The sequence below is a fragment of the Fringilla coelebs genome (assembly GCF_963513975.1).
Source record: "Fringilla coelebs genome assembly, chromosome: 1".
Taxonomy (NCBI): Eukaryota; Metazoa; Chordata; class Aves; order Passeriformes; family Fringillidae; genus Fringilla; species Fringilla coelebs.
In genome coordinates this window covers 109,858,554-109,881,966 of record NC_140028.1, presented here as the reverse complement: position 1 = coordinate 109,881,966, position 23,413 = coordinate 109,858,554, and the positions used below count along the sequence as shown (strand labels likewise).

Sequence of the window (23,413 nt, the reverse complement as noted above, 5' to 3'; positions counted from 1 at the left end):
TTCTTTATTCTCGAGTAATAAATAGCTAACAAGCTGTTGCTTTACTTGATGTCTTTTACTTACCTATATTAACAATGCAAAATAAGTACTGAGAAAAAATCAACACCCCCTGAACCAAAAACCCTCTGAGCCAACTAATCAGCAAAACCAGAAACCACTCCAAACCTGTCCAAAAACTCTTCCATGCACTCAAAGAAACTCTTCCGAATCATATGACCTCCCTCTGAAATTAGATTCCTAGTACGTTAATAAAACATTAAATCTTTTTTTTCCTCCCTTGAAGTTCTGTAACCAAAAGCAATCAGCTTCCCCAAAGTAATATGTTATTTTCCCATCAGTGCTATTTTATCACAGTGCCCCAGATTCAGAGGACTAGATTTAACAGAAGAATGTCTGACTAGTATTTAAATATCTTAAGCAAAATATAAGACAGATAGTTATCCCAGAACATCCTGAGTTTGAAGGGAACCACAAGGATCATCAACTCCAACTCTCAGCCCTGCTGACACCCCAAGAGTCACACCCTGTGTTCAGGAGCGTTGTCCCAGTGCTTCTTGAGCTCTGCCAGGCTGGTGCTGTGACCACTTCCCTGGGGAGCCTGTTCAGTGCCCAGGCACCCTCTGGGTGAAAATCTTTCTCCTGATATCTGCCCTAAACTCCCCCTGACTCAGCTTCATGCTGTTTCTTAAGAGTAGAAAGGATGGTGAAAAGGATATTTTAAAAAATAACACCTGTGGTTTTGGTGTTTTTCACCAGATAGTTAGTTGCACTTACAGTTTTTTCCTCATTTCTCTCTTCATCTGCAGACTTCAATGACACTGTTTTAAGGGAAAGGCCATGGTATTCTAATGCAAGTCATATTTTAAAATATTCAAAATATTTATGCCAATCAGTAGGCATTTTAAGAAGCTCGTGTTATAACGCTGCCGTAGTTTGCAGTATTTTGGGGAACCCTTACATCTGGTGCAGAATATGGGGAAGTCGACGGGGAGCTTGAGTCCCGTAACAAATCTGCAGGGTGGTTAGCCAACCACATAAATCAGTGATTCAGCCTCCGCAGCCTTAATGTGGCATTTTAACATTGCTTTTACAGTCACGTAAGTAATGTGCATAATTAAACAGCGTGCTCCGGCTTTTTAACTGTCCAACGCGCCTTTCACGGCCTGGAGACGCTCGGGCAGGAGCGCACCGGTCACTGACACTCCTCAGGCGACGCGCAAGGGCAGCGCGACGGGCACTTTGCACCCCGGCGGCGCGGCGCCTGCGCACGGAGCCATGCCGGTTCCCGGCAGAACGAGGCAGGGCAGGGCAGGGCAGGGCAAGGGGCGAGGGTAGGAAGGAAGGAAGGAGGGAGTGAGGGAGGGAGTGAGCGCGGCGGGAAGGGGGAAGGCAGCGCGGAACACATCAGGTGACCGCGTCCCATGACGGCTCCGGGCCGCACGGCGGCTGCGCCGAGGGGGCGGTCTCGCTGCCCGAGCTAAGATGGCGGCCTCCAGCGCCAAGCTCTGAGGCAGCGGGAGCGGTGTAGCGGCTGCCGCCCGCCCGGCCGGCCGGAGGGAGAGGGGTGAGAGCTCCGCTCAGTGCCCCTTATCCCTTATCACCGGGAAAGCGCGTTGCTGGTGGGGGCAGGTCCGGGCAGCGCGGGCTCCCCGGCCAGGTAAATCCCAGCGGCGGGGGAGGTGAGGGGGGCGGCGGTAGCAGCCCCCGCCTCCTTCCACGGTCGCAGGCGCTGCTCGGGGCCGGGTGGGCGGGCAGGGGGCGCGCCCGGCCCGCGGCGCTGTGCGGGAGCGGGGTTGGGGCTGGGGCAGCGCTCGCTCTGCTGCCCGGGGAGTGATGCTGCCGCCGGCACAGCCCCGCTCCCGCCCCAGCCGTGAGGGGCCTGGGGCTGTGAGCCGGCGTCCCTCGTCCCCAGCGTGGTACCTGCCAGCAGCCGCTCGCAGCCCTGCCTTCGCTTCCTGTATCCGGGCTGGGGAGAGGGCTGGGGTTGTTCTCCAGCCTCTGCCCGCCCGGCGCTTCGCTCGGCATGCCCCGCACCTGATGCCGCTTCTGTAGCCTCCGGGCAGAATTTGTCGTTTTTCTTAGAAGGGTATTGACGTGTCCATTAAGAAAAGACACGTAATTTTCCTTCTCCTGCCTTCAGATCAAAATATACCCGTCAGGAGATGCTTTGGGAAATAATTTATGAAGGGTGGGAAAGATGTGGTGGAGATATGCTCTCACAGCGATGAGATTTTATTTCTTTTTTGAGTGCTCGCAGTATGCCTGAAGAGCATGAGCAGAACTAGATGCACTTTTCAGAAAATCTACCCTTAATGCTCTTATTTTTCGTGAACATTTGATTTCCTTCCGTGCATGCTTTTAGCTTGCTTTTTGTTTTCTGAAAGTCAAAACAGGCAGTCATATCGGATGGTTTTCTGTCTGTGGTGAACTGCCAGCAGTCTTTGGGATAGATTTTCTGTGGAGTAGTGTGAAGCTTGTGCCTTCATCGCTGTACCTCTACTGAGGGCTGAGTTCTGGGCCATTAAAATATCGTCTTAGCACTTCAGTTTGGGAAGGAGAGGTCCTTTTTCTCTTTTCGGCTTGGTGCTCTCAAGCTAAGGGAGTGTTTGAACATTCTGCTTGGGAGGAAACATAGACCTAGAAGTTTATTCAGAGACTTCCTGTGAATGCACTTAATCTCTGCAGTGTGGCTGCTTTTGAAGTTAATGTAATCTGAAATTTGTTTTCCCTCTTTCTCCTGCGCTCTTTCGCGAGTAAGATGTGTGATGGTTGGAGTAGATGAAATTCAGTAGATAACTGCCTTTTTTCATGTTACTTAGCACTGGTTAGATAACACTGCATTTTAGAAAATATTCCTGGTTTTAGAATTTAAATTCTCTGAAGCTGAAGGCTTTTTTTGTTGATTATTAGATTTGTCTGCATAGGCTACTTGCCTGTAGTGAGATCTGTTGGAAAGGAGGAGGCTGTTGAAGGGACTACTAGGGACTTGAGTTTCATTTTAGGATTGAGTTAAAAAAGGTGGTTTACAAACAGTCTGATGAATAAAATCAAAATAACAGGACCAGTATTACAGATGTGAAAATTATGCTTGGCTCTAGCCAGCTTCAATTCATAGATGTGCAGCTTGGTCTAATTCTTGTCTACTATAGGCAGCCAAGTGCTAGAACACTTAACTAGAAGTTACTGGCACCTTTCTGTTATTACTGACAGTTTTTTCCACTTGCAGCAAATAACTGAGTGTTTGGAGACAAGGTTGCATTTCTGTCCCTGTGTGGTATAGACTTTCCAGCAACTTTAACCTCGTATTTTAGCCTTGTTGGAGCACATTTTTTGAAAGATTTATTTTGTATGTATTGCTTGCTCCTCTGGGTGTCATGTGGCATTTTTCATAGTTTCCAAACACATACTTGTCCTGAGGGACTGAATCACTTTGTATTTCCAGATTTTAAGTGATATGCTGAGGCTTGGTCTTTAAAGCCAGATCTGTTTTTTATACTGTGGAGGTGACTTTGCTTTTGACTTGTTTGAAGCTCAGTAAGTGAAACTTACTGACTCAATAATTCTTCTGCTCGCATTCAACCATATCTTGAAGTGTTAACCTTCAACTGGTTAGCTTCCTGATTTGCTTCAAAAAATATTCTTGTGCCAAAAAAACTAACAACTCCCTTGCCTCACTAATAAAACAGAACATTATTCTGAAGAAATATGACAGGATTGCTAAACTATGACTGAAAGGAACACTATTTTTTTTTTCTTCCTTCCCTTAGTGAGTATATACTTTTGTTCTGATACTCACCTGTCTGGTGAATCAGATTGGTTCACTGGTAAAGCAGAATGCTAATATAAATTTAAAAGATAACCAGAATCTTCAACACGTTTTCTTATCTTTAATGCTGGTCCTCAGTGAGGGAATGGGTCACCTGGAGGATGGACTCTAATGTTGTCACCATCATTTATGGTAGTGGTAAAGCTGGAATTCTCAGCCTGTTTCTGTCCTGGGCCACTGAAGGTGGGATTGCTGCTGTCACTGAGGCAGGTTGCATCTAGCTTCTTTTAAGGATTTGGTGGGTCTTCTCTCTTTCCCCTCTTAGGACTGGGAGTTCCTACACTACAGATGGAATCTGTTTCCACAGCTAATTAGGCTGTAGTACTTTAGGAGAAGAGTACTGATCAAGGAAGAGGAAAAGTTAATGCTTGTTTGAAAGAATCTGTCTGAAGGCAAAACTTTGCTACATAGCGACCACAGCAATGAAAGAAGAGGCTGAAATGTAGACAGCTAAAACATTTCAGTGCAGGAAAACTCACTTATTTTTATAATGCCTTTAAAGCTACAGAGGTGTAGGTGACTAGAAATCAGGCTCCAGATCTTTAAGCTAGCAGGCTGGTATGTAGAACCACAGAACAGAACCCTAGGGGTTTTTTAAGTGCTTTGCTCTCATTGCTTTCCAGTTGGTTCCTGTTTTTATGCTCATAGCATGTCTTCTCTCTCTCAGAAACGTCACACTTGAGCTTGCTATGACTATCCCTCCCTGTGCAGTCAAGACTTTCCAGGAACTCTTACTAGTATTCAGCCATGCTGGAATAAATTTTTAAAACAAAGTCACAGTTTCTTATCTGCATTTCTCTTCCTCCTTTGCCCAAGAAACTTCAGTTTCTTATCAGCATTTATTTTACTCCTCCCTGCAGTGGAACAGAATAATAATCCTGTGTGAATCCTACCTTGTTAAACCTTTGTTTAAGAAAGATATTGAGACTTTGTAATAATAGACGGATAATATAATCAGGAAAAAACTCGGTCTGAATTTTGTACTAAACTTTGAACCCATGTCCAAACTTCTGACTTTATTTAATAAATTGAAGGAAACTTATGTGTAATTACAGCCGTGCCCATTGCTTTGATGCCTGCAAGGTCACAGCTTTTCTTCTGACTCCACAAGTGCTGGTTTGAGACTGACTTGTGTCTCAGTTTCCTGAAATAGATTGTTTTCCCAGATGGTAGTTTTGTCTAAAGAATGTGAAATCCTGGAAAAGTGGAAAGTGCATACAAGTTGAATATAGATTGTGTAAAAGGCCCCTTTCAACTCAAGCTATTCTATGATTCTGTGTAGCTTAAACTCTGAGGCAGGGGGAGTCCTGGAAGCAGTTCAGGCCCTTTAGTTTAAAGGGTTGCTATTTCTGGTACATGAGGCACTCAAAAATGTGGTTTCAGCTCTTCCCCTAAAGCTGTTTCATTGCTATTTACAGTACTACAGGAACCAAATAGGAAAGTATTGTTGAACTTCAGTCCTGTGAAAAAGCTGATTAAAATATCCAGGGGAGATTTTGGGGAGTGCTTTTGTTAGGCTCCCAAAAGAAGCTGCAAGTTGTAGACAATACTTTCCCTGCAGAATCCTTGGATTATTTGACTACAGTCTGTATTCAGCATGCTCTCAACTAAGAAAATCATGTTACTGCTACCTTCAAGGTAGTTTTTGCCTCTGCTCCAATGGAAATAGAACAACTGGGTGTTTCTCTAGTATCAAACCTTTAAAAGCCATCAGTATGGGATATGCAATAGCTGTACTGCAAAGTATTCAGAATAACCTTTGAAGTTGTGACTTCTCTACTCCTGGGCACCCCAGAACATTAAGATGATTGCTCAAGTTAGTGCCTTATTGTCCTGGATGCTCTTATGAGTGAGTTAACAAATTTCACTCAATTTTTGTGTTAAGTCAGGCAACTTTTTAAAGGTCTGTTGAATGCAGGAAGAAGAGGTAAAGGTAAAAAGAATGTTGTCTTATTTCAGGAAATTAATATATATATAACTAAGCAGGCCACTATAGCTTACACTGACAATATGACTAAACTTGATTAATGGTAAAGCTGATGTGTTCTGCAAAGTCAATGGTTATACTGTCTTAGGTGCTAAAATTACAGTGTATGACCCTGTGGATAGTACAAGAGAGGTGCCACACTGGTTTTGCTGGAATGAGTGAAGAAAGAGGAATTTCTTGGTGTCTTCTAAAATACTGTTGCCTTTGGTATGAACTTTTTTTTATCTTGTTCTTACTGTGGAATCAAAGACAACTGGTAAATAATTGCTGGGCTTTACCACAGCAGCTCAGAACACTAGGCTATTGTTAGCCTTTTCTGTCTGTTAAACTGCTGGAAAATGTGTACAAGAATTAATTGTTGCTAGACTTGGGCATGTATTGCCCCTGTGGTAGTCTCCTCAGTGGGAGGGATGGTTGCAATCACTGTCCAGAAGCACAGTGAATAAAGGATGAAAGCTAAATTATTTTAGTGGTTTTCATCTAAACAAAAAAGCAGTCTGGTGAATTTGTTATTGCACTTCAGGTACAATTCTTCAAGTATCAGTATCCTGATTCTACTTAGATGCTGGTGTTAAAATTTCTGGAAGCTGCTGATAGCTCATAAATGAATGTTTCTTAGTTCTGTATTATTAGGAGTAGATATTTGCAACCTTGAGAACATCTTGATTTAAATGCTCTAGAGCAAGTGATGGTCAGGTCTGGGAGACCTAATAGAGCTGGTCAGAGGAGTGTGGTATTGGTGAAACTGGAATTATAGATAAATAGATCTTTTAATCCTGGACTTAGTAAAGCTAGTCTTGTTATAAGCCTCTTATTTTATTTTTACTAATACTTTAGTCAATGTCAAGAAAATGGCTTTGAAAAGGGGGCATGAAGATTGAGTATATGGCATGTTGTTCTGAAAGAAAACTTTAAAGCAAAATTACCAGATCTAAAGTGTGCTACTGTACAGTAAGATCTGTGTAGTTTGGATAGAGCATACTGTTTTGATTCTTATCCATGATAATAATAATAACAGTTCTTAATCCTAGCAAACTTGAGAACTTTAGGAGTAATCATACAATGCTTTGGGTTGGAAAGAACCTTAAAGATGATCTAGTTCCAACCTCACTGCCATGGGCAGGAACACTTTTCACTTGATCAAGTTGCTCAAAGCCCCATCCATCCTGGCCTGGAGCACTTCCAGGGCTGGTGTAATGGAGAGTCCAGAACTTCTCTGGGTCTTTTCTGGTGCCTCACCATCCTCACAATAAAGAATTTAATCCTAAGATCTAACCTAACCCTCCCCTCTTTCAGTTTAAAGCTGTTGCTCTGTCCTGTCACTACACGCCTAAAGCCCCTCTCTGGCTTTCTTGTAGGTCCCATTAGGTACTGAAAGGCTGCTCTAAGTTCTCCCTGGAGCTGCTTTTTCTCCAGGCTGCACAACCCCAGGTCTCAGCCTGTCTCCATAGAAGAGGTGCTCCAGCTCTCTCCCTGGCCATCTTTGTGGCTCTCCTCTAGGTTCACTCCAAAAGGTGTGGACCAGGTCCTTCTTAGTTGGGAGCCCCAGAGCTGGACACAGTACTGTGCGTGGGGTCTCACAAGAGTGGAGCAGAGCAGAATTGTCACCCTTAGCCTGCTGGTCAGTTTGATTTGATGCATACCAGAATGTGCTTCTGGGCTATGAGCACACAGTGCTGGGTTGTGTCAAGATTCTCATCAACCAACACTCCCAGATCGTCCTCAGGATTGCTTTCAAGCCATTCTCCACTCAGCTTGTATTTGTGTTCGGGATGGCCCAGCCCAGCTGCAGGGTCTTGCATGTGGCCTTGTTGAACTTTGTGAAGTTGGCACAGACCCACCTCTCCCACCTGTCAGAGTCCCTTTCGATGTCATCCCTTCCCTCTTGCCTGTCGATTGCACCACACTGCTTGGTGTCATCAGCAAACTTGCAGAGTCAGTATGCTGTCCTTATCTCTGACAAAGGTCTTAACACAGTGCCAGTCTCAGTCTTGGCCCCTGAGGAATGCCACTTGTCACTATCTCTACTTTAACATTGAGCCACTGACTGCAACTGCTTGAGTGCAACGCTCTGGACAATTCCCTGTCCACTGAGTGATCCATCTGTCAAATCTGTGTAATTTCAGTTTAGGGGCAAGGATGTCAGGACAGTATCAAATGCACAGGTCCAGGTAGATGATGTCAGCAGTCAGTAGCAATAATGGTGTTGAATATCCTGTCCCTCATAAAACTTTGTTTCCAAAAACCGGGTGTAGAGAATTTAACTCACCACGAGTCATTGGAATATTAACTCCGAAAATTTGACTTGAAGACTGAGTCATTGAAAGACATAAATACTGCTCTGCTCTCTTCCCAGAGGCAGTACTTCAAGTTTCCTTCAATAGGTAGTGATGATTGTGCTGGCTCTTCACCTGAGGGAAGGAACTCTAGAGTTCATTTGGAGCAGGTTATCCATTCTTCATGCTAATGACTCCATAACTGCTACAGCCTTTGCTCAGAAAGAAAATGACCTGAAGTCTTAGAGGGTAGAAATTAGCAATGAGCTAATGTTGCAGGTCATCCATCTCAAAATAAGAAATTTTCCTTTGCCCAGTCAAGCAGAGTTAGCTGAATGTAAAAAGATAATGGGTTTTTATTTAACTTTTAGTGGGGTACTGACTGGGATTGGGTTGCTTGAGAGTTGCTTCAGGCAAGCTGTGTTCTTGCAGACCAGCGTTAATGTGTGGTATTTTGGGGATGCCACTGTGTTATTGGTGTGAACCTGAGAGTAGTACCAGTGTTCAATCAGTTACAGGGAAGCCTGATTTAACACATTTGAAAATAAAGTTGATGCCGTAGCAGTAAATGGAGAGTGACAACTTTACTTTTGTACTTAATCAGGGAATGTCTGCTTAAGTTCCTTGTATATGCAATAACAGCATAGTGAAGTAAAAGGGAGATTAATTTCCTAACTACTCAACATGCATTTGTTTCAGGCATTGAAAATAGTAGTGTTTAGAAGCATTCCTTAGAACTTAGCAACTCCTAAAGCAATGATCTACTCAAGCAATTATGGGGAAGTTTCACTAAATTCCTCTGTGTGTGTTTAGGGAATAGATATTCCCTCTGTGTGAAATAAGCATGTCATGATGTTAGTGGTGAGATTGCTTAAACTTTTACAGCATAGGAATGGTACTTAGTCAGCTCTTCAATCATAATGCTAAGCTAGTAAGTTTCTCAACCTCAAGTTCTGATTCAGACTGGAAAACAAACTGTTCTATGTATCCAGGTATCTCCTTACTGTTTTTTTCAGAATTGCAGTAGGACTTTGGTTTAGCTGGAGTTACAGGTGGAGGCTACTCAAATAATTTTATATAATAGGATTTTTGAGAGTAAAGCATTTTGGAGATCACATAAAATATACTTGAATTTGAATGTGCAAAGGTGCAGTGAAAGTAGAGTGACTGTCATATGGCAAATGTGGCATAACTTACTGAAACTGTTAAGGAAGAGCTAGTGTAACAAATGCAGTGAAGAAACTAATAATTCTTGTGCAACTTGGTCCGTGTATTGTTTGATAAACATAAGTTTTAAAACAAAGCATATCAATTTGTTTAAAAACAAAGCATTTTGAGGCATATTGATGATTCGTGAATTTTGATTTTAAATAAGAATCCTGAGTGCTAACAGGATGTCTCCTTTGTTTTCAGGTCTTGGCGCAGAATGAATATAATTAGAGAAAACAGAGATCTTGCTTGTTTCTACACAACAAAACATTCATGGAGGGGAAAGTAAGTAATTTGAAGTTTGGTAATTTTGGTTTTTTGTTTTTAAAGTTTGGTGTGGCATTTTTCCTCTCTGTTGTTGGATTTAACTGCATAGTTTTAACTTCATCCAACTGATGAATGAAAATTGAACTAAAGGCTCCTGCTGCTCAGTGTCTGAACTAAATGTATCTTCACTAGAATAATTTTGGGTTTGAAACGTTGTGGTTTAGCTTTCCTCTGCTTATGTTCCCACACTGCAGTGTAGTTCTGAAATGGACCACTCAGCCTTGTCAGGTTCTAAGCCTCTTGAATTTACTCTATAAAACACTAAATTTAAGATGGAAATGTTTCTTCTTAGAACACGTTTATGGTGGAGTAGTGTTTTATGTACTTTAATTGATGAGGATTACTAGTCCACATATACACTTAAGAAGTTGTGTAACAGATTATCTGTTAAACTATTAACTGAGAGAACTTGAAGAATTCTGCTAATAGAAATTAACCTGATCTTAATGGGGGTCTTGAATCTAAAAATGAATTTTTGGTGAGGCTTCTGTCTGAAAAGGCTTGGGAATTCCTAATAAAATTATCCACTAACTGATATCTGTTATGCTATGTCTGAAGTCAGCTGTTACAGGACTTCATTTGGTATGCTTACCGACTGACTGTTCTTTTCACATGCATAGTATCTCTGTAGAATGGGGTTTTTCCTTGCTATCCAAACATCAACATAACAAAGAGAGTGTGTTATCTGCACCTTGGGAACATGAGAACTGCTTGATTCTAATGGTTTTATGAAGAGGTATTGCCCAAATCTGTTGTTTGACCAGTAAATTGAAACTGCTTGATTTTTTTTTGTCTGACACATTCATCCTATCAAAGACTGGGAATACTGAGAAGGAAAGAAGAATGGGCTTGCAAGGAGCAGCAGTCTTGGATCTTTCACAGTTGTGCTTTGAAGAACCATGAGGTTGCTTCAACGTCTAATCAAAGAGCTCCCTGCTTTTTTGCTAGCAAAAATTAAAACTCTGGGTAGTTCTGAGTCCGTACTTGACTGAACAGCTCTCTGAGTGCAAAATCTTTCCTCTATCAAGTCAGAGTTTCAATTGACTTGACAGAAATCATATACTATTAAGTTTTTCTCAGTAAAATTGTATCCAGTACATGTGTGAATTGAGTCTTAAGTGAGTTATGATCCATGCATTTGGAATTGTGTGGGCATGGGTGAATAAACTACTTCCCTTAATAAAATAAGATTCTATATTGCAGAAGAATATTAGAGCAGTTTGTCCCTCCTAATCTTTCTGTTCCCTATCTGAAAATGTCTAATCTCTTCCTCAGAATTTTCTGCAGCATATGTGCAAGTTTAGTGTGCATGTGATTTGAGCCAGTTGGTGAAAATCAAATATATAAACCTCAAGTTTCTTCTTTTGCACAATTCCTCTCATTAAAGAGCCTTAGGCAAGCTCTTGAAGTTGATCTTGAACCTTGGTGGTAATGTTCTGGTACATTTATAGAAGTCTTACAGAACTTCAGGCTAAGTCTAGAACAGATTTAGTTTAAAACTTTAGTGGTGTGTTAATTCTTTTATAGTGAGTGGGAAAGAAGTATTTAGTAAGTAGTTGCCTCTTGTTTGTTGCAACAGAAGCTTACTTGGGTTTTAGTAATTTTGAATTCTTGAGTCCACTCAGTTCATACTTCTACATTCTCAGTATCATCTATGTATGACATTAAAAAAACCAGTAACTTAGTTGTGGTGCTAAATGAGCCTGAATCATTTCGACTACTCATAGAATTAGTCACTTTGAATATGGGCTCTGTGTGTCCATAAAGTATTTTCCAGAAGTGCACATGGTGATGCTCCAGTGTTTCTGTAGATCTGTAAAATTAATGAAGATTTTTTGTTGTTGTTGGGTGTGTGATGTTTTGTTTTGTGTGGTGGTATGAAATTTATCTGCCAGGTTCATTGTGATTAAATAGATTTCTCCAGTGCTTTGAAATAACTAGTGATCAGGCCATAACCTTTTTATGGGGAAGAGGACATTTGCTTCAACTCTTCTCAAAACAGCCTGGGATTAGACAGTACTGCAGAGTAGTTTGAAAGATAATTAATAGTAAACTCTTCAAGTCCTGGAGGTATGAATACCTTTCTTAAATATTTATAGGTGAAGCTATGAACAAGAGTAGGCCACCATGTAAGAGCTCACTTCTGAATCTACTCGGTTGATGAAACAAGACTTGGTTCTTCTGAATTTACCTAGGGAGAGGAAACAAGGGAAATGGCAACTTGGCAAAACTGCTGTTCTGTCTTGTGTTCCTTGTCCCAGCACATATTAACAATGTTGTATAATAAATGCTTCCCAGATCTTGAAATGTAGGCTTGAGCATAAGGGGAGGAAAGGAAGGGGCTATGATGTTTGGAAGCTGATCTTCAGTTACGTTTAATGGTTGCAAATCTTTACTCTGCCACAAAGCACTGTGCAGCTCACAGTAGGCTCAGTAAGCAAACAAAACCTTGAGCAAGTAATAAGGAGCTTTATTACTTGTGATATGCTGTTCTAAAGAACTTAAACGAACCTTATTTATTTATAAGACATATAAAAGACAGAAAACCTATATAAATTGTGCAACAAGAGGAGAGGGAACAGTGTGTTTCTTCTCATGCACTAAGGACTGGAGCATTCTTTGACAGGCTGAATGTAGTGGAATTATTAGCAGCTAGAGTAGCTTCAAACATTCTGTTTCATTACTTCCTTGACCTGCATCTTAAATAAGGAAATTTCAACTATGTACAAAAACAAATAGGTTTTGCAAATATGTTAAACATCCTTAAGGTGGCCAATCAGTTCAATACAGATGTTCCTAAGCTTTGAAGAAAATAAGCACTTGTTTTGATTCCTAAGTAGACTCTGGGCCAGTAAAGGCTTCAACTTGCACTGTTTTTTTTTTAATAATAATGGAAATTGGAAGGGTATTAAGTTTGTGAGATTGCCTGACACTGTCAGATAGATGCTCTTGACCTTCCTGTTATAAGGGATATGTGAGAGCTGCTCTGAATATATTTGAAGCCCATGCAAAGTTTGACTTTATACAGAAATGATGGCTTGTGCTGCAGACCTGTCAAGTGAGAGAGGAGAAAGGACTGCAGCACAAGAATGCAAAAGAAGGATGGAAGAAGTGATCTGCTGGTTCTTGATGCAGTCTAACATAGCACAGATTCAGATTAATTAAGCATTTGGTTGCTAATATCTTTTCCAAGCAAACCCACAGTTTACCCAGAACTGAAACTTAAATTCCTACACTGAATCAGTTTTAATGTGAACAACTAGCCAAAGTATTTTTATTTGGTTCAAGTTCAAGAAAGGCATCCGTGTTCAGATGCTATTGCTTTAGTCAGAGTATACTTACTAGTACTGGCTCTGGTTCAGGTTTGGCTTTACTTTTTGGGCCGGATGGCTTCCAGATGGAAGCACTCGAGAACATGGCTTGTGCAAGTAATAAGCTATTATTAATAATCTACTGTTTCAAACTCTGCTTAGTTATGTTTCAAAACTTTCAGATTCAGAAATATGTAAAGAGTCTTTGTTTGTTCAGGGTCCATTTTGGAGATCATCTAGGAAATGCAACCATGGTAAGGCTTTGAGTTTGCACTTGATGCATCTAAATTCAGTAGCTTTAGCTCACTGCTGCTTGTGTTTGATGCACTTGAAACACAAACAACTACCTTGCTATTCTTTAAGCCCCATGACAGTTAACATATCTGTGATATCAATGTACAATGACTGTAGCTTTGGTGATATAAGTCTTTCTAGAGTTTGGTAGCTTTGGTTTCCCTCAAGATAAAGAAAGTTAGGCTTGGCCGTAGTAGTACTTTGACTTGGTACAGTATTGTCAGTTGGATTTTGTGTTAAAACTGTTGGCTGAGACAGCTTCAGATGGGTGCCTTAGACTATTGCAGGAATGGTTAGGGGGATTTTTTCCCTACCTATGTAGCCTTCTTAAAATTTATTCTGGTCTGGTAGTACCTTTCAGTGCAAGTCCATGAGTCTTTGATCCTGCCTTAGCCACTAACATAGGAAAAGGTATGTATAAAGTAAATCTATTTAGTAGTATTTAACTTGTACGTCCCCTTTATGGGTATATAGAACAAAAGAGCTTAACATATTATAAGGGTAAACTGCAGGTAACAACAAAGAAAATTCCATATCCATTTCCTAACAAAAACCTGTGTATATCATCTTAACATCATTTTGCAGTTCAGCATGGGTTTTCTTGTGACTTCTGGAGAAATTTAACATTATTTTGTATTCTAGATATAAACGAGTCTTTTCAGTTGGAACCCATGCTGTCACCACATACAACCCCAACACACTGGAAGTTACAAATCAGGTAACTGTCATTTTAGAAATTGATTTTTGACTTAGGTTCATTATCCAGAGTGAATAGTGACATTCAGGCTTAAGAAACCATCTAGTCTGATAAGATCTCAGAAAAGCCAGAAGGTGTGGCAACTGTGTACAAAAGTACACATAACAAAAGGTCTGTGTTTCCTTCGCCAGCTCTACAAATGCCCCAGTAGGGTTTTGTACTTTTAGGCAATTTCTCTTTATTGGCCAACAAGTAGTAGTTTGCCTTTGGCTGTGCTGCTCTGAAGGAACCAGGGTAAGTTTGATCACTGCTGAGCTGTGTCCCTGAAGGGAGTCAGGACACTTAGTTACTTTGCACAGTATCAAAGAGGAAGCTCAGGCTTATGCTGTCGCACAGCATGCTAGCTATAGCTACCTTGTCACCTTATTATAGGGTTATTATAGGTTCTAAGGAGTTTTGAAAGGGGGAGATGTAGCTTTAAAATTACTAACAGTATAACCTAATTACTTTCAATTGTCTAGTGGCCTTATGGAGATATCTGTGGTATTTCTCCTGTTGGAAAAGGACAAGGAACAGAATTTAATCTCACTTTTCGCAAAGGGAGTGGAAAAAAATCTGAGACACTTAAGTTTTCCACAGAGCACAGAACAGAACTCCTTACAGAGGCACTGGTAAGATTTTTATTTTTATTTTCTTCAAACAAGCAGTAAGTACTCAGTTACCATTTGTGGTAGTGTATCATGCTTTTTTTCCCTGCTTAAAAAGTAGGAAGGCAAGTTTTTTGAGCTGTTATGTTAATGATCTTGTTCTAGTGTTAGTTGGAGCAAGTACTGCATAATTTGTAAAGAGTGAGTAAAGCTACAAATATTGAATATATTAACTGCAGTGGAATGTTGAGCCTTCTGAGGAGGCTTAATACGAGTCACATAAAACAATCAGCTTAAATGTAGACTTTCTGGTTGTCATATTTGCATTCATTCACTGTTTACTTTTTTGAAATCAGAGATTCAGGACAGACTTCTCAGAAGGAAAAATCACAGGACGGGTGAGTGTCTGGTTTACCTACATCATGTGCCGTTTAAGGAAATGATCTAAAGATTCAGATTTCTGCTTTGTTCATGAATTTAATGCTTGTGCTATATGTGCTACATAAAATAGCTTTTGTGAATTTGGATCTGAAGTCTTTGAGAAGAGAAGATGGAGTTTGTTCAAAGGCAGTGGGAACCTCTTTACCAGTAGAATATTTGAGCTCACTTTGATTGGCCTCAGCCTTGTACTTATAAACGGACTATGAATGTTACTGTTGAAATACAGGGCTGAGCTGTGTGGAGTTCTTATCTGGAGAGGAGAGAAACATTGATTCGTGTTAGTCAGTGTTTGCTTTACTTGCTAATTAAATATTTTCTGCACAACATCCTGAACATTTGATGCTTCCTAGAAGGATTTCTATAGGTCAGATTACAGACAAGATTGACATTCACTGAATTGTGGTAATACAGCAGTAAGCAATGCAGTCTACAGAGCTGGACTTTATATTTGTCTTTTGGTCATAGAAGATAGCACTTCAAGTGCTTAAAATAACTTTAAGTAATTTAAAGTATCTCATAGAATAAATCTTCAGGCATGAGCATAGTAACACTGCTGGAATATGGGGATCCCCTTTGTCTTATTGTAGTTTAGAACAGAACTCTAACTTTTGCTGGCTAAAGTAAGTTTGTATTTGTAATGGAATGTGACTGCAGGAGATGAAAAAATTTTACTACAGTGACAAAGTTACCTTAACTTGATTTAATTAGCTGAATAACACCATTTGGTGTAAATGCTATTTCCTCATCGAACACAGTGTTGAAGTCTGTGAGTAGACCACCTTCTGCAACAAGAGAATTTCTTTTGGGATTGTGTTCTTGCTTCGACTTACATTGTTTAAGCTGTGACCTCGTTGTCAATTGACAGCTACAGCTACTTTTCTTTGCTTCATAGTGTTCTTAATATAGACAACAGCATTAAGGGAAATTACATGATTTTTTTGAACTTACTAGCTAAGTAGAGAGCTACTGCTGCATAGTAGTGTGCATAGATGTCTAAAAGTAGCTCTCCCTGCAGAGGTATAATTGCTACAAGCATCACTGGAGTGATACGAGGAAACCTGTGATTCTGGAAGTGACTCCTGGAGGTATTGACCAAATTGATCCTGCAACAAATAAGGTCCTGTGCTCCTATGACTACAGAAATATTGAAGGCTTTGTTGATATTACTGGCTATCAGGGAGGCTTCTGCATCCTCTATGGAGGGTTTAGTAGATTGGTGAGTATTAAATCAAAATATCTTGGTATGGTTCTTAGGATATTTATAGCAGCATATTTTATAATGAAGCTTCAACACAGCTGGAGCATATAAGTATGTGCATCTTTGGGACCCAGTTGTGGAGCCTCAAGGCTTAGGGACAGATCCTAAAAGGCAAGGAAATTAGTTAAAACATTTGAGAGGGTATTGATATGGGTTTGGTTACAGTTTTTGGTGGCGGGGTGGGGGTGGTGGTGTGGGTGTGTATTGCATGTTTAAGAACTAGAAAGGGTAGCATATCTAGTTTTTTGGGTAGTCAATATGAATGTAATGTGGATGTGGAATTTCCTGTCATTTCTCAAATTTACAGTAGTGTGTTACTAATCTACCTAACTGATGTAGAGATTCAATTCAGAAATGGATTGATCAGTGATGCCATTGCCTCTTTAGAACTGTAATCTGATTACTTGGCAGCTTTGCTTGGGAAATACTGCAGTGTAATGTTGGTTCTAAAATCATGACCGGGTTTCTGTGTACTGTACTTTGAACAACTGAAAAGTATCTTTACATTATTAACCATGAATGAATTCCTAGGTATGGCTACCTCAGTCTCTACTAACAGAATAGGACTAGATGAGGGTTTCCATGTCTTTTGTATTTCAGCATGCTTTTCTTTGGCATAAAATTAGCAATGTATAATTGATCCTCTAGAGCTGCCCTAACCTTGAAAATCACCAGCGGTAGCCCAAATTGCTTTCTCTGGGTCCTTATTCCTGCCAGGCTGTCATGGTCTGTTGCCAAGCATCGGCAGGCAGGTCATGCAGACCATAACTTTAATGGCACACTAATGTGTAGCAGGATATCCTTTAGGAATAGCTGCTATAGATTTTCTTTTTAAAGGCAAATGTGTCTCCTGTGTAATAAATACCTATCTATACCATGCTCTTAGCAAAGGCCAGTCCAGCTGCTGTGAACATTCCCAACTGTTAGGTATATAGTGGAGGATTATTTCTAGAACTGTGATTTTCTTCAGCTGTGCCATATTTTTCACCTGTTAATTGTTTTTCCTGACAAAATTTGCAGCACCTGTTTGCCTCTGAGCAGAGGGAGGAAATTATCAAGAGTGCAATAGACCATGCTGGCAACTTCATAGGCATCTCTCTGCGGATAAGGAAAGAATCCCTAGAATTTGAGCAATACTTGAACCTTCGCTTTGGAAAGTACAGCAACGATGAATCTATAACATCTTTAGCAGAGTTTGTTGTTCAAAAAATAACACCTAGGCACCTGGTAAGGCTGCCAGACTGAACATGCTTGGTTCCTATTAAGTACTAAGTATTCTCTTTCCTAGCATGCCTCTCTCTTGTTTTACAAGGAACCTGTGAAAAGAATACTAGCTCTGACAGAAGCTTGCTTAGTTGAGAGGGATCCAGCTACCTACAACATTGCAACTTTGAAGCCTTTAGGCGAGGTAAGGGTCATTCTTGCTCACTTCCACTTCTTCAAATAAGGGTTCTAAGAGAGGAATTGATAGTGTATGTAAGCCTTAATTTGTAGAGCGCCTGAATAACACTACTTCATGAATGTGATCCTTCTCCCTTATTTTCAGGTATTTGCAATAGTGTGTGACTGTGAAAACCCCCAGCTTTTCACCATTGAATTCATCAAAGGACAAATTCGAAAATACTCTTCAACAGAAAGGTAACTGGAGCTTCTGTGCATTACAGATTCAGATGGAAGTTACTACTGTAGCGCTTCTAGTTCCTCAGCTTCTATAAACTCTGACTCTTGGAGGGGTAAACTCAAAGCCTTGCTGTTCTAGCAGTCTGCCACTTACAAATCAAGGTTTGTTACAGGAGCTAAATCTCTCCCTTATACCTTCATCCTAACTTTGAGCAAATCTCCCCAGAAGTTTCTGATGAACTTGAAAGGGTGTTGGACAGTTAGATACAGCCTGTTTCTCTTAAGTAGTATGTGTGTATGCTGTACATGGTCACGTAGTATATCTGAAACAAGAGAAGAAAGCAAGGTCTAAGTAATAAGGAAATGTAAGGCTGTGAACCCTTTGAGCTCTTTGCTTGAGACAGTCTTAGTTGATTCTATTTAAAACAACCAACAGAACAGTCCCTGAGTGCACTTGCAGTTGTAATACGGTCTAATCCTGCTAAGTGAGGTTTTGCAGAAAGCACAGGGATGAATTGGCTAACCACATGTGTCAGTCATTAACAGATAATCTAGAATTGATCCCATTAGTGAGAGGCTGCAGTTGGCTATACTAGGTGTAAGTCAGCTCTCTCCTTAGAGTGCATAAGGGAACACTGAAAGTTAGTGGTTTCTTTCAGAGGTATAGCTGTTGGCAGTAGTGTTAGTAAGAGATATCCAAGTATTGCTGCCTTTCATGATGTGATTTTTTTTTTCCCCCCTGTTTCTCTTATAATTTGTTTCTTTGGCACCACTTCTCTGATATAAATTGTATTTGTGTGTCATTGTCCCAACCCAGAGATTCTCTCCTGGCTAGCTTGTTGGATGGAGTGAGAGCCTCTGGTAATAGAGATGTCTGTGTGAAAATGACCTCCACACACAAAGGCCAGCGTTGGGGATTACTCAGTATGCCTGTGGATGAAGAAGTAGAGAGCCTTCATCTGAAGTTTTTGGCTGCTCCTCCAAGTAAGCTAATGTTTCTTATGTGGGTTTATAGTGCTCTTTAAAGCATCCAGATATTGAGTCAGGTACTGTACACTTAACTTTTGATATGTCTTTTTCCAGATGGTAACTTTGCAGATGCTGTGTTCAGGTTCAATGCTAACATTTCCTACAGTGGAGTCCTACATGCAGTTACACAAGATGTAAGAATAGAGCCTTTACCCATCCTTTTAAGATGTTGCTAATGCAGAAAGAAATGAATGATTGTTATTTTTTAACCAGGGTCTCTTCTCAGAAAACAAGGAGAAGCTCATTAATAATGCCATAACAGCATTGCTCTCCCAAGAGGGAGATATTGCAGCATCTAATGCAGAGCTTGAAAGCCAATTCCAAGCAGTAAGACGACTAGTGGCTTCAAAAGCAGGCTTCCTTGCCTTTACTCAGCTTCCAAAGTAAGTGCAAAGTCTCTTCAAGCTTGGAAGTAGTAGATGAAAATAGGCCTTGAACTTCTGTTGGTAACTTATGTCTAAAAGTGAGAAATGGAATTCCCTTCTGAAAAGGACTGTAGGACTCTGTACATGATGCTTTTCAGTAGTATGAAGCTGCCACCAGGCTTTTGTGCAAATTGAGAATCCCAGGTAATCATTTGCAAGTAAAGCTGATTTTTCTTGTGCTAAATACTGTCTTGAGACAAATACGGTTTAATAATTTTCCTAGTTGAGAAATTTTTAACATGTACCTTCATCTGTCCTTGAAGTAGGCAGTTCTTCAGTCTCAAAGTATGCTGATGTCATTGCTATCTTCAGTTCAACACAAGATAAAATGGTGTTAGTAGGTTGTACTTCTGTAGTATGTACAGAGTGCTTGGAGTTTGTCTTAAATAACATAAGGAAGCAGAAAAACTGTCTATTGTTCTGAAAATGAAAGATTCTTTGAAATATTTCTGACTAGGAAATATAGAGGAACTATAATACAGAGAATGACAGGAAAAGTAACAAAAGCACTTAGTCTGAGACCTTTATGAATTTGTTTGTCTATAAATAGTATCCTGTAACTACACAGATACATCTTTATTTTGATGAATGTGCTTGGCATGTTAACAGTGAAGTCAATATTTTCCTATGAGGAATCTCAAATTTATAAAAATATCAAGGTACTGGCTTGCTAAATGCATTGGGAGCAGACCCCTCTTGGCCACTGATTAGATTTCATCTTAAGATTTTAGATTTAAGATTTCTTCTCTGATCTTAGTGGTTTTCTTCCCTTTCAAAAGATTTCGAGAACGATTAGGAGTGAAGGTTGTGAAAGCCCTCAAAAGGAACAATGATGGAGTAACCCATGCCTCTATTGACATGCTGTGTGCTCTTATGTGTGTAAGTATTAAATTTCAGGTTCTTTCACTTTGGAATATGTGAACTTCGGGCTACTGAAAGATGTAGAAATAGGGACTACCATTCAACTTGCAGTGTGTTCAGACATGAAATAACTTGTTATACAGTGATTTCTTGCTGAACTTGAAGGAGGAAATGCTTTTTGTGTGTTGTGTGTGGCTTTTGGATTACAGCTGTTAGGAACTGAGAATTGAAATGTGGCTGCATAGTGAATACTTTTTTTACAGCCCATGCATGATGACTATGACTTGAGGCAGGAGCAGTTGAACAAAGCTTCTCTTCTTTCTTCAAAGAAGTTTCTAGAAAATCTACTAGAGAAATTCAATTCCCATGTGGTAAGTCAAATTTTGGAAACAGATTTAAGCTTATTTAAGTGCCTTTCCTAATTGCAGTGAAAATGTTTTTATCATGCTGAGATGTATCTTTGAATCTATTTGCACCTACAATTGAAAATACTGCTCTGTCTTGCACTGAAGTTTGTTCTGATTAAGTTGGATCTTGACAGGTTAGGACATAGCTGTCAATACCACAGATTTTGAATGACCTGCAACAAATGTTTACATGTTTAATATGGAAACTGGATGTTTCTTTTCAGTAAAAGAATAGAGTTAACTCAGATTTGTGGGATTAAACTAGATAAAAGTATTTTGAATCTCTAATATGCTTTAGAAACCAATTATTTACCAGGGTAGTGCCATACTCAGAGTAATGGAATATTCTAAACCCATAGTTTTTGTTTACAGACTATTTTAATGCTCTGACAGGGAAGAGCACCTTCAGCACCATGAATACTCTCAGACCACTGTATCTGAGTTACATACCTGTCTTCCTAATTTCAGGATCATGGGACAGGTGCCCTAGTAATTAGTTCACTTCTGGACTTCCTGACATTTGCCCTATGTGCTCCATATAGTGAGACTACTGAGGGGCAGCAGTTTGACATGTTGTTGGAAATGGTGGCATCTAATGGAAGAACACTATTTAAGCTCTTTCAGGTAAGAAGTACTTTTTAATATAATTAGAGGCTTCAGGTAATCAGTGAACATGAAATTTTTCTTGTTTTACTGAAAGATGGATTTGGCTTCAGCTGGTTCATGTGCCTAAATCTTTTCTATCTTGGTGAAGGTTTAGTGGCCTGTTATTTTGCCTTCAGGTATCAGATTGAGGTGATTATTCTATGGTGAATGGTATGCCAAATCATTGTTGAATAGACTGCCTATGACCTGTTTCCAGAAACACAGTAAAATACCACTTGGACTTTAGGATAGATTCAATAGATGCACAGATCTTCCCCTGACTGGCAAGTTTTCTGACTTTTATTCTTTCTCAGTAAATGAGAGTTAAGAGTCAGAAAACAAGAGTAACATCCTCTTCTGTAGTAAACCTGTAAGGATTGTAGCATTTTTAGCTAAAATGTTAATGCCTTCTTAATGTAAAAATAGTATTTTCTTCTGCTTTTGATTAGTGTCAGCTTGTGTCAACTGCTTTCCTCAGCATTATTTCAGCTTCTCTGATATATATTGCTGCTCAGTGCCAGGAATTCTGTCTGGGAGTTGCATGAGAGATGCTTGTTCAAAGATTTAGGGTAGGAACTCTTCTTAAGGCTAACTTTCACCAAACTGAATTGGAGGTAGAACAGCCATGTACATTAGTAAAGGAAACTGAATCACAGATGATCTAATCTTCAGTTTTTGCACTTGGATAATTTTTTTGTTAACATTCTGTTCTAGCACCCTTCCATGGCAATTGTGAAAGGAGCAGGTTTGGTGATGAAGGCAATAATAGAGGTGAGATTTTATCAGTGTTAGCTGGGATAGCATGCGAAATATGTATTGTCTATTTTGGAAGTGCAATTGCTTACCGGGAGAAGTTTGTTATATTAGCTTCTCAAAGTGGGGAGCGGGGAGGGGGAAGTTGGAAGTGAGGAACAGAGCACCTGCTTAATTGTGAGTGGTTTAATATAGCAACTTGCTTTGTCTTACACTTGGGGGTTTGGAAAGCATGTGAGTTGGGACATTAGGTAGTGCCTTGCATGTTTTCATACTGCAGTCAAGATTTGGCTGTAAATGTTGTATGTAGCTCAGCCACATACCTCAGAGCCACCAGACTTCTGCATGTTAGAGGGTACTTCAAGGAGGAAAGGTCATATTTCCTGGGATGCATTGCCAGACGGAATGGGACTGGGATTAGTAAGCAGTAGTGTCCCAGAGTAGACTAGTGATGTCAACCTCTGTTCTTGCTTTGGCTTTAAGTTCCATACCACATAACGTATGGGCCAAGTCCATACTTTTCAAGGGTTGCTCATGATTGTTGCAGGGTGACCTTGCTAACTGACTCTTGACATTTCCTGGGTTAAAATTCAGGGCTTAAATTAGTGCCTCATTGTATCACAGTGGCTTATGCATCTGAAATCCATCTAGTACTTTCTTGGAATGGAAGTGAATGAACACTTGAAATAGAGGTATTCCAAATCTTCACGTTTCCATCAATACACCCGATAATGTTAGCTGAAAGTTACTATGTTGTTTATTAAAATTCCTGTAATTTAGATAAGTAAAAGTGCTGCAAAAGCTTTTTCTTATTCATTGCAACTAATGTCTTGAGTGAGTGGCAGTCATACCCATGTGGCTGTATAAACTGAACAGCAGCCATTAATCTTAAGTGGTTACTGTCAGCAAAAGTCAAGCAACAAGCTATTAGGTGTGGCTGTCGTTCTCTGTTTAATCCTAATTTATAATTGCAGTATGAAAATGGTGCTGCTACTGCAACCTCCTGATGTATGATGGGTGACAGGCATCCTGCCTTCTTCAGTTACTGTCCTCATTGATGCAACTACCAGTTGGTCCATGGCTTTACTGCAGCATTGAGCAGTTGCTGTTGAGAACTTTCACTTGAAACCTATCGTACTCTAGCTTCTGGTTTTTTAATATTAGTTGGTATAATTGATGGTCAAGAAGGCCTTGGAACTTTAGACTGAGATAAAAGCAGCTTAACTAAGATTCTTTCCTTAGTAATCATCTTGCCCTATTTCCAAAGGAAGGAGACAAAGAGATTGCTACCAAAATGCAAGATCTTGCCCTCAGTGAAGGTGCCTTACCTCGTCACTTGCACACTGCTATGTTTACAATAAGCACAGATCAGAGGATGCTTACAAATAGGTATGTCCATC

At 40.2% G+C, this 23,413-nt stretch overlaps 1 protein-coding gene across 2 annotated transcripts in view; it reads left to right on the top strand.

The window, feature by feature from the left end:
* The first annotated feature begins 1,462 nt into the window (after window positions 1-1,462).
* DNAJC13 (DnaJ heat shock protein family (Hsp40) member C13) overlaps window positions 1,463-23,413 on the top strand; it is a 56,936-nt gene continuing 34,985 nt past the window's right edge. The window contains exons 1-17 of one of the 2 annotated variants that reach the window (XM_084207052.1): window positions 1,463-1,564; window positions 9,503-9,583; window positions 13,873-13,948; window positions 14,449-14,598; window positions 14,931-14,972; window positions 16,031-16,231; window positions 17,294-17,500; window positions 17,586-17,681; window positions 17,820-17,911; window positions 18,711-18,877; window positions 18,977-19,056; window positions 19,136-19,305; window positions 20,127-20,226; window positions 20,472-20,579; window positions 21,084-21,239; window positions 21,975-22,031; window positions 23,281-23,402. In XM_084207052.1, coding sequence (XP_084063178.1) covers window positions 9,516-9,583; window positions 13,873-13,948; window positions 14,449-14,598; window positions 14,931-14,972; window positions 16,031-16,231; window positions 17,294-17,500; window positions 17,586-17,681; window positions 17,820-17,911; window positions 18,711-18,877; window positions 18,977-19,056; window positions 19,136-19,305; window positions 20,127-20,226; window positions 20,472-20,579; window positions 21,084-21,239; window positions 21,975-22,031; window positions 23,281-23,402 — 1,892 coding nt within the window. In that variant the 5' untranslated portion in view covers window positions 1,463-1,564; window positions 9,503-9,515. Of the gene's footprint in view, window positions 1,658-9,502; window positions 9,584-13,872; window positions 13,949-14,448; window positions 14,599-14,930; window positions 14,973-16,030; window positions 16,232-17,293; window positions 17,501-17,585; window positions 17,682-17,819; window positions 17,912-18,710; window positions 18,878-18,976; window positions 19,057-19,135; window positions 19,306-20,126; window positions 20,227-20,471; window positions 20,580-21,083; window positions 21,240-21,974; window positions 22,032-23,280; window positions 23,403-23,413 lie in introns of both variants that reach the window. The other variant, XM_084207051.1, reaches the window with a different exon arrangement.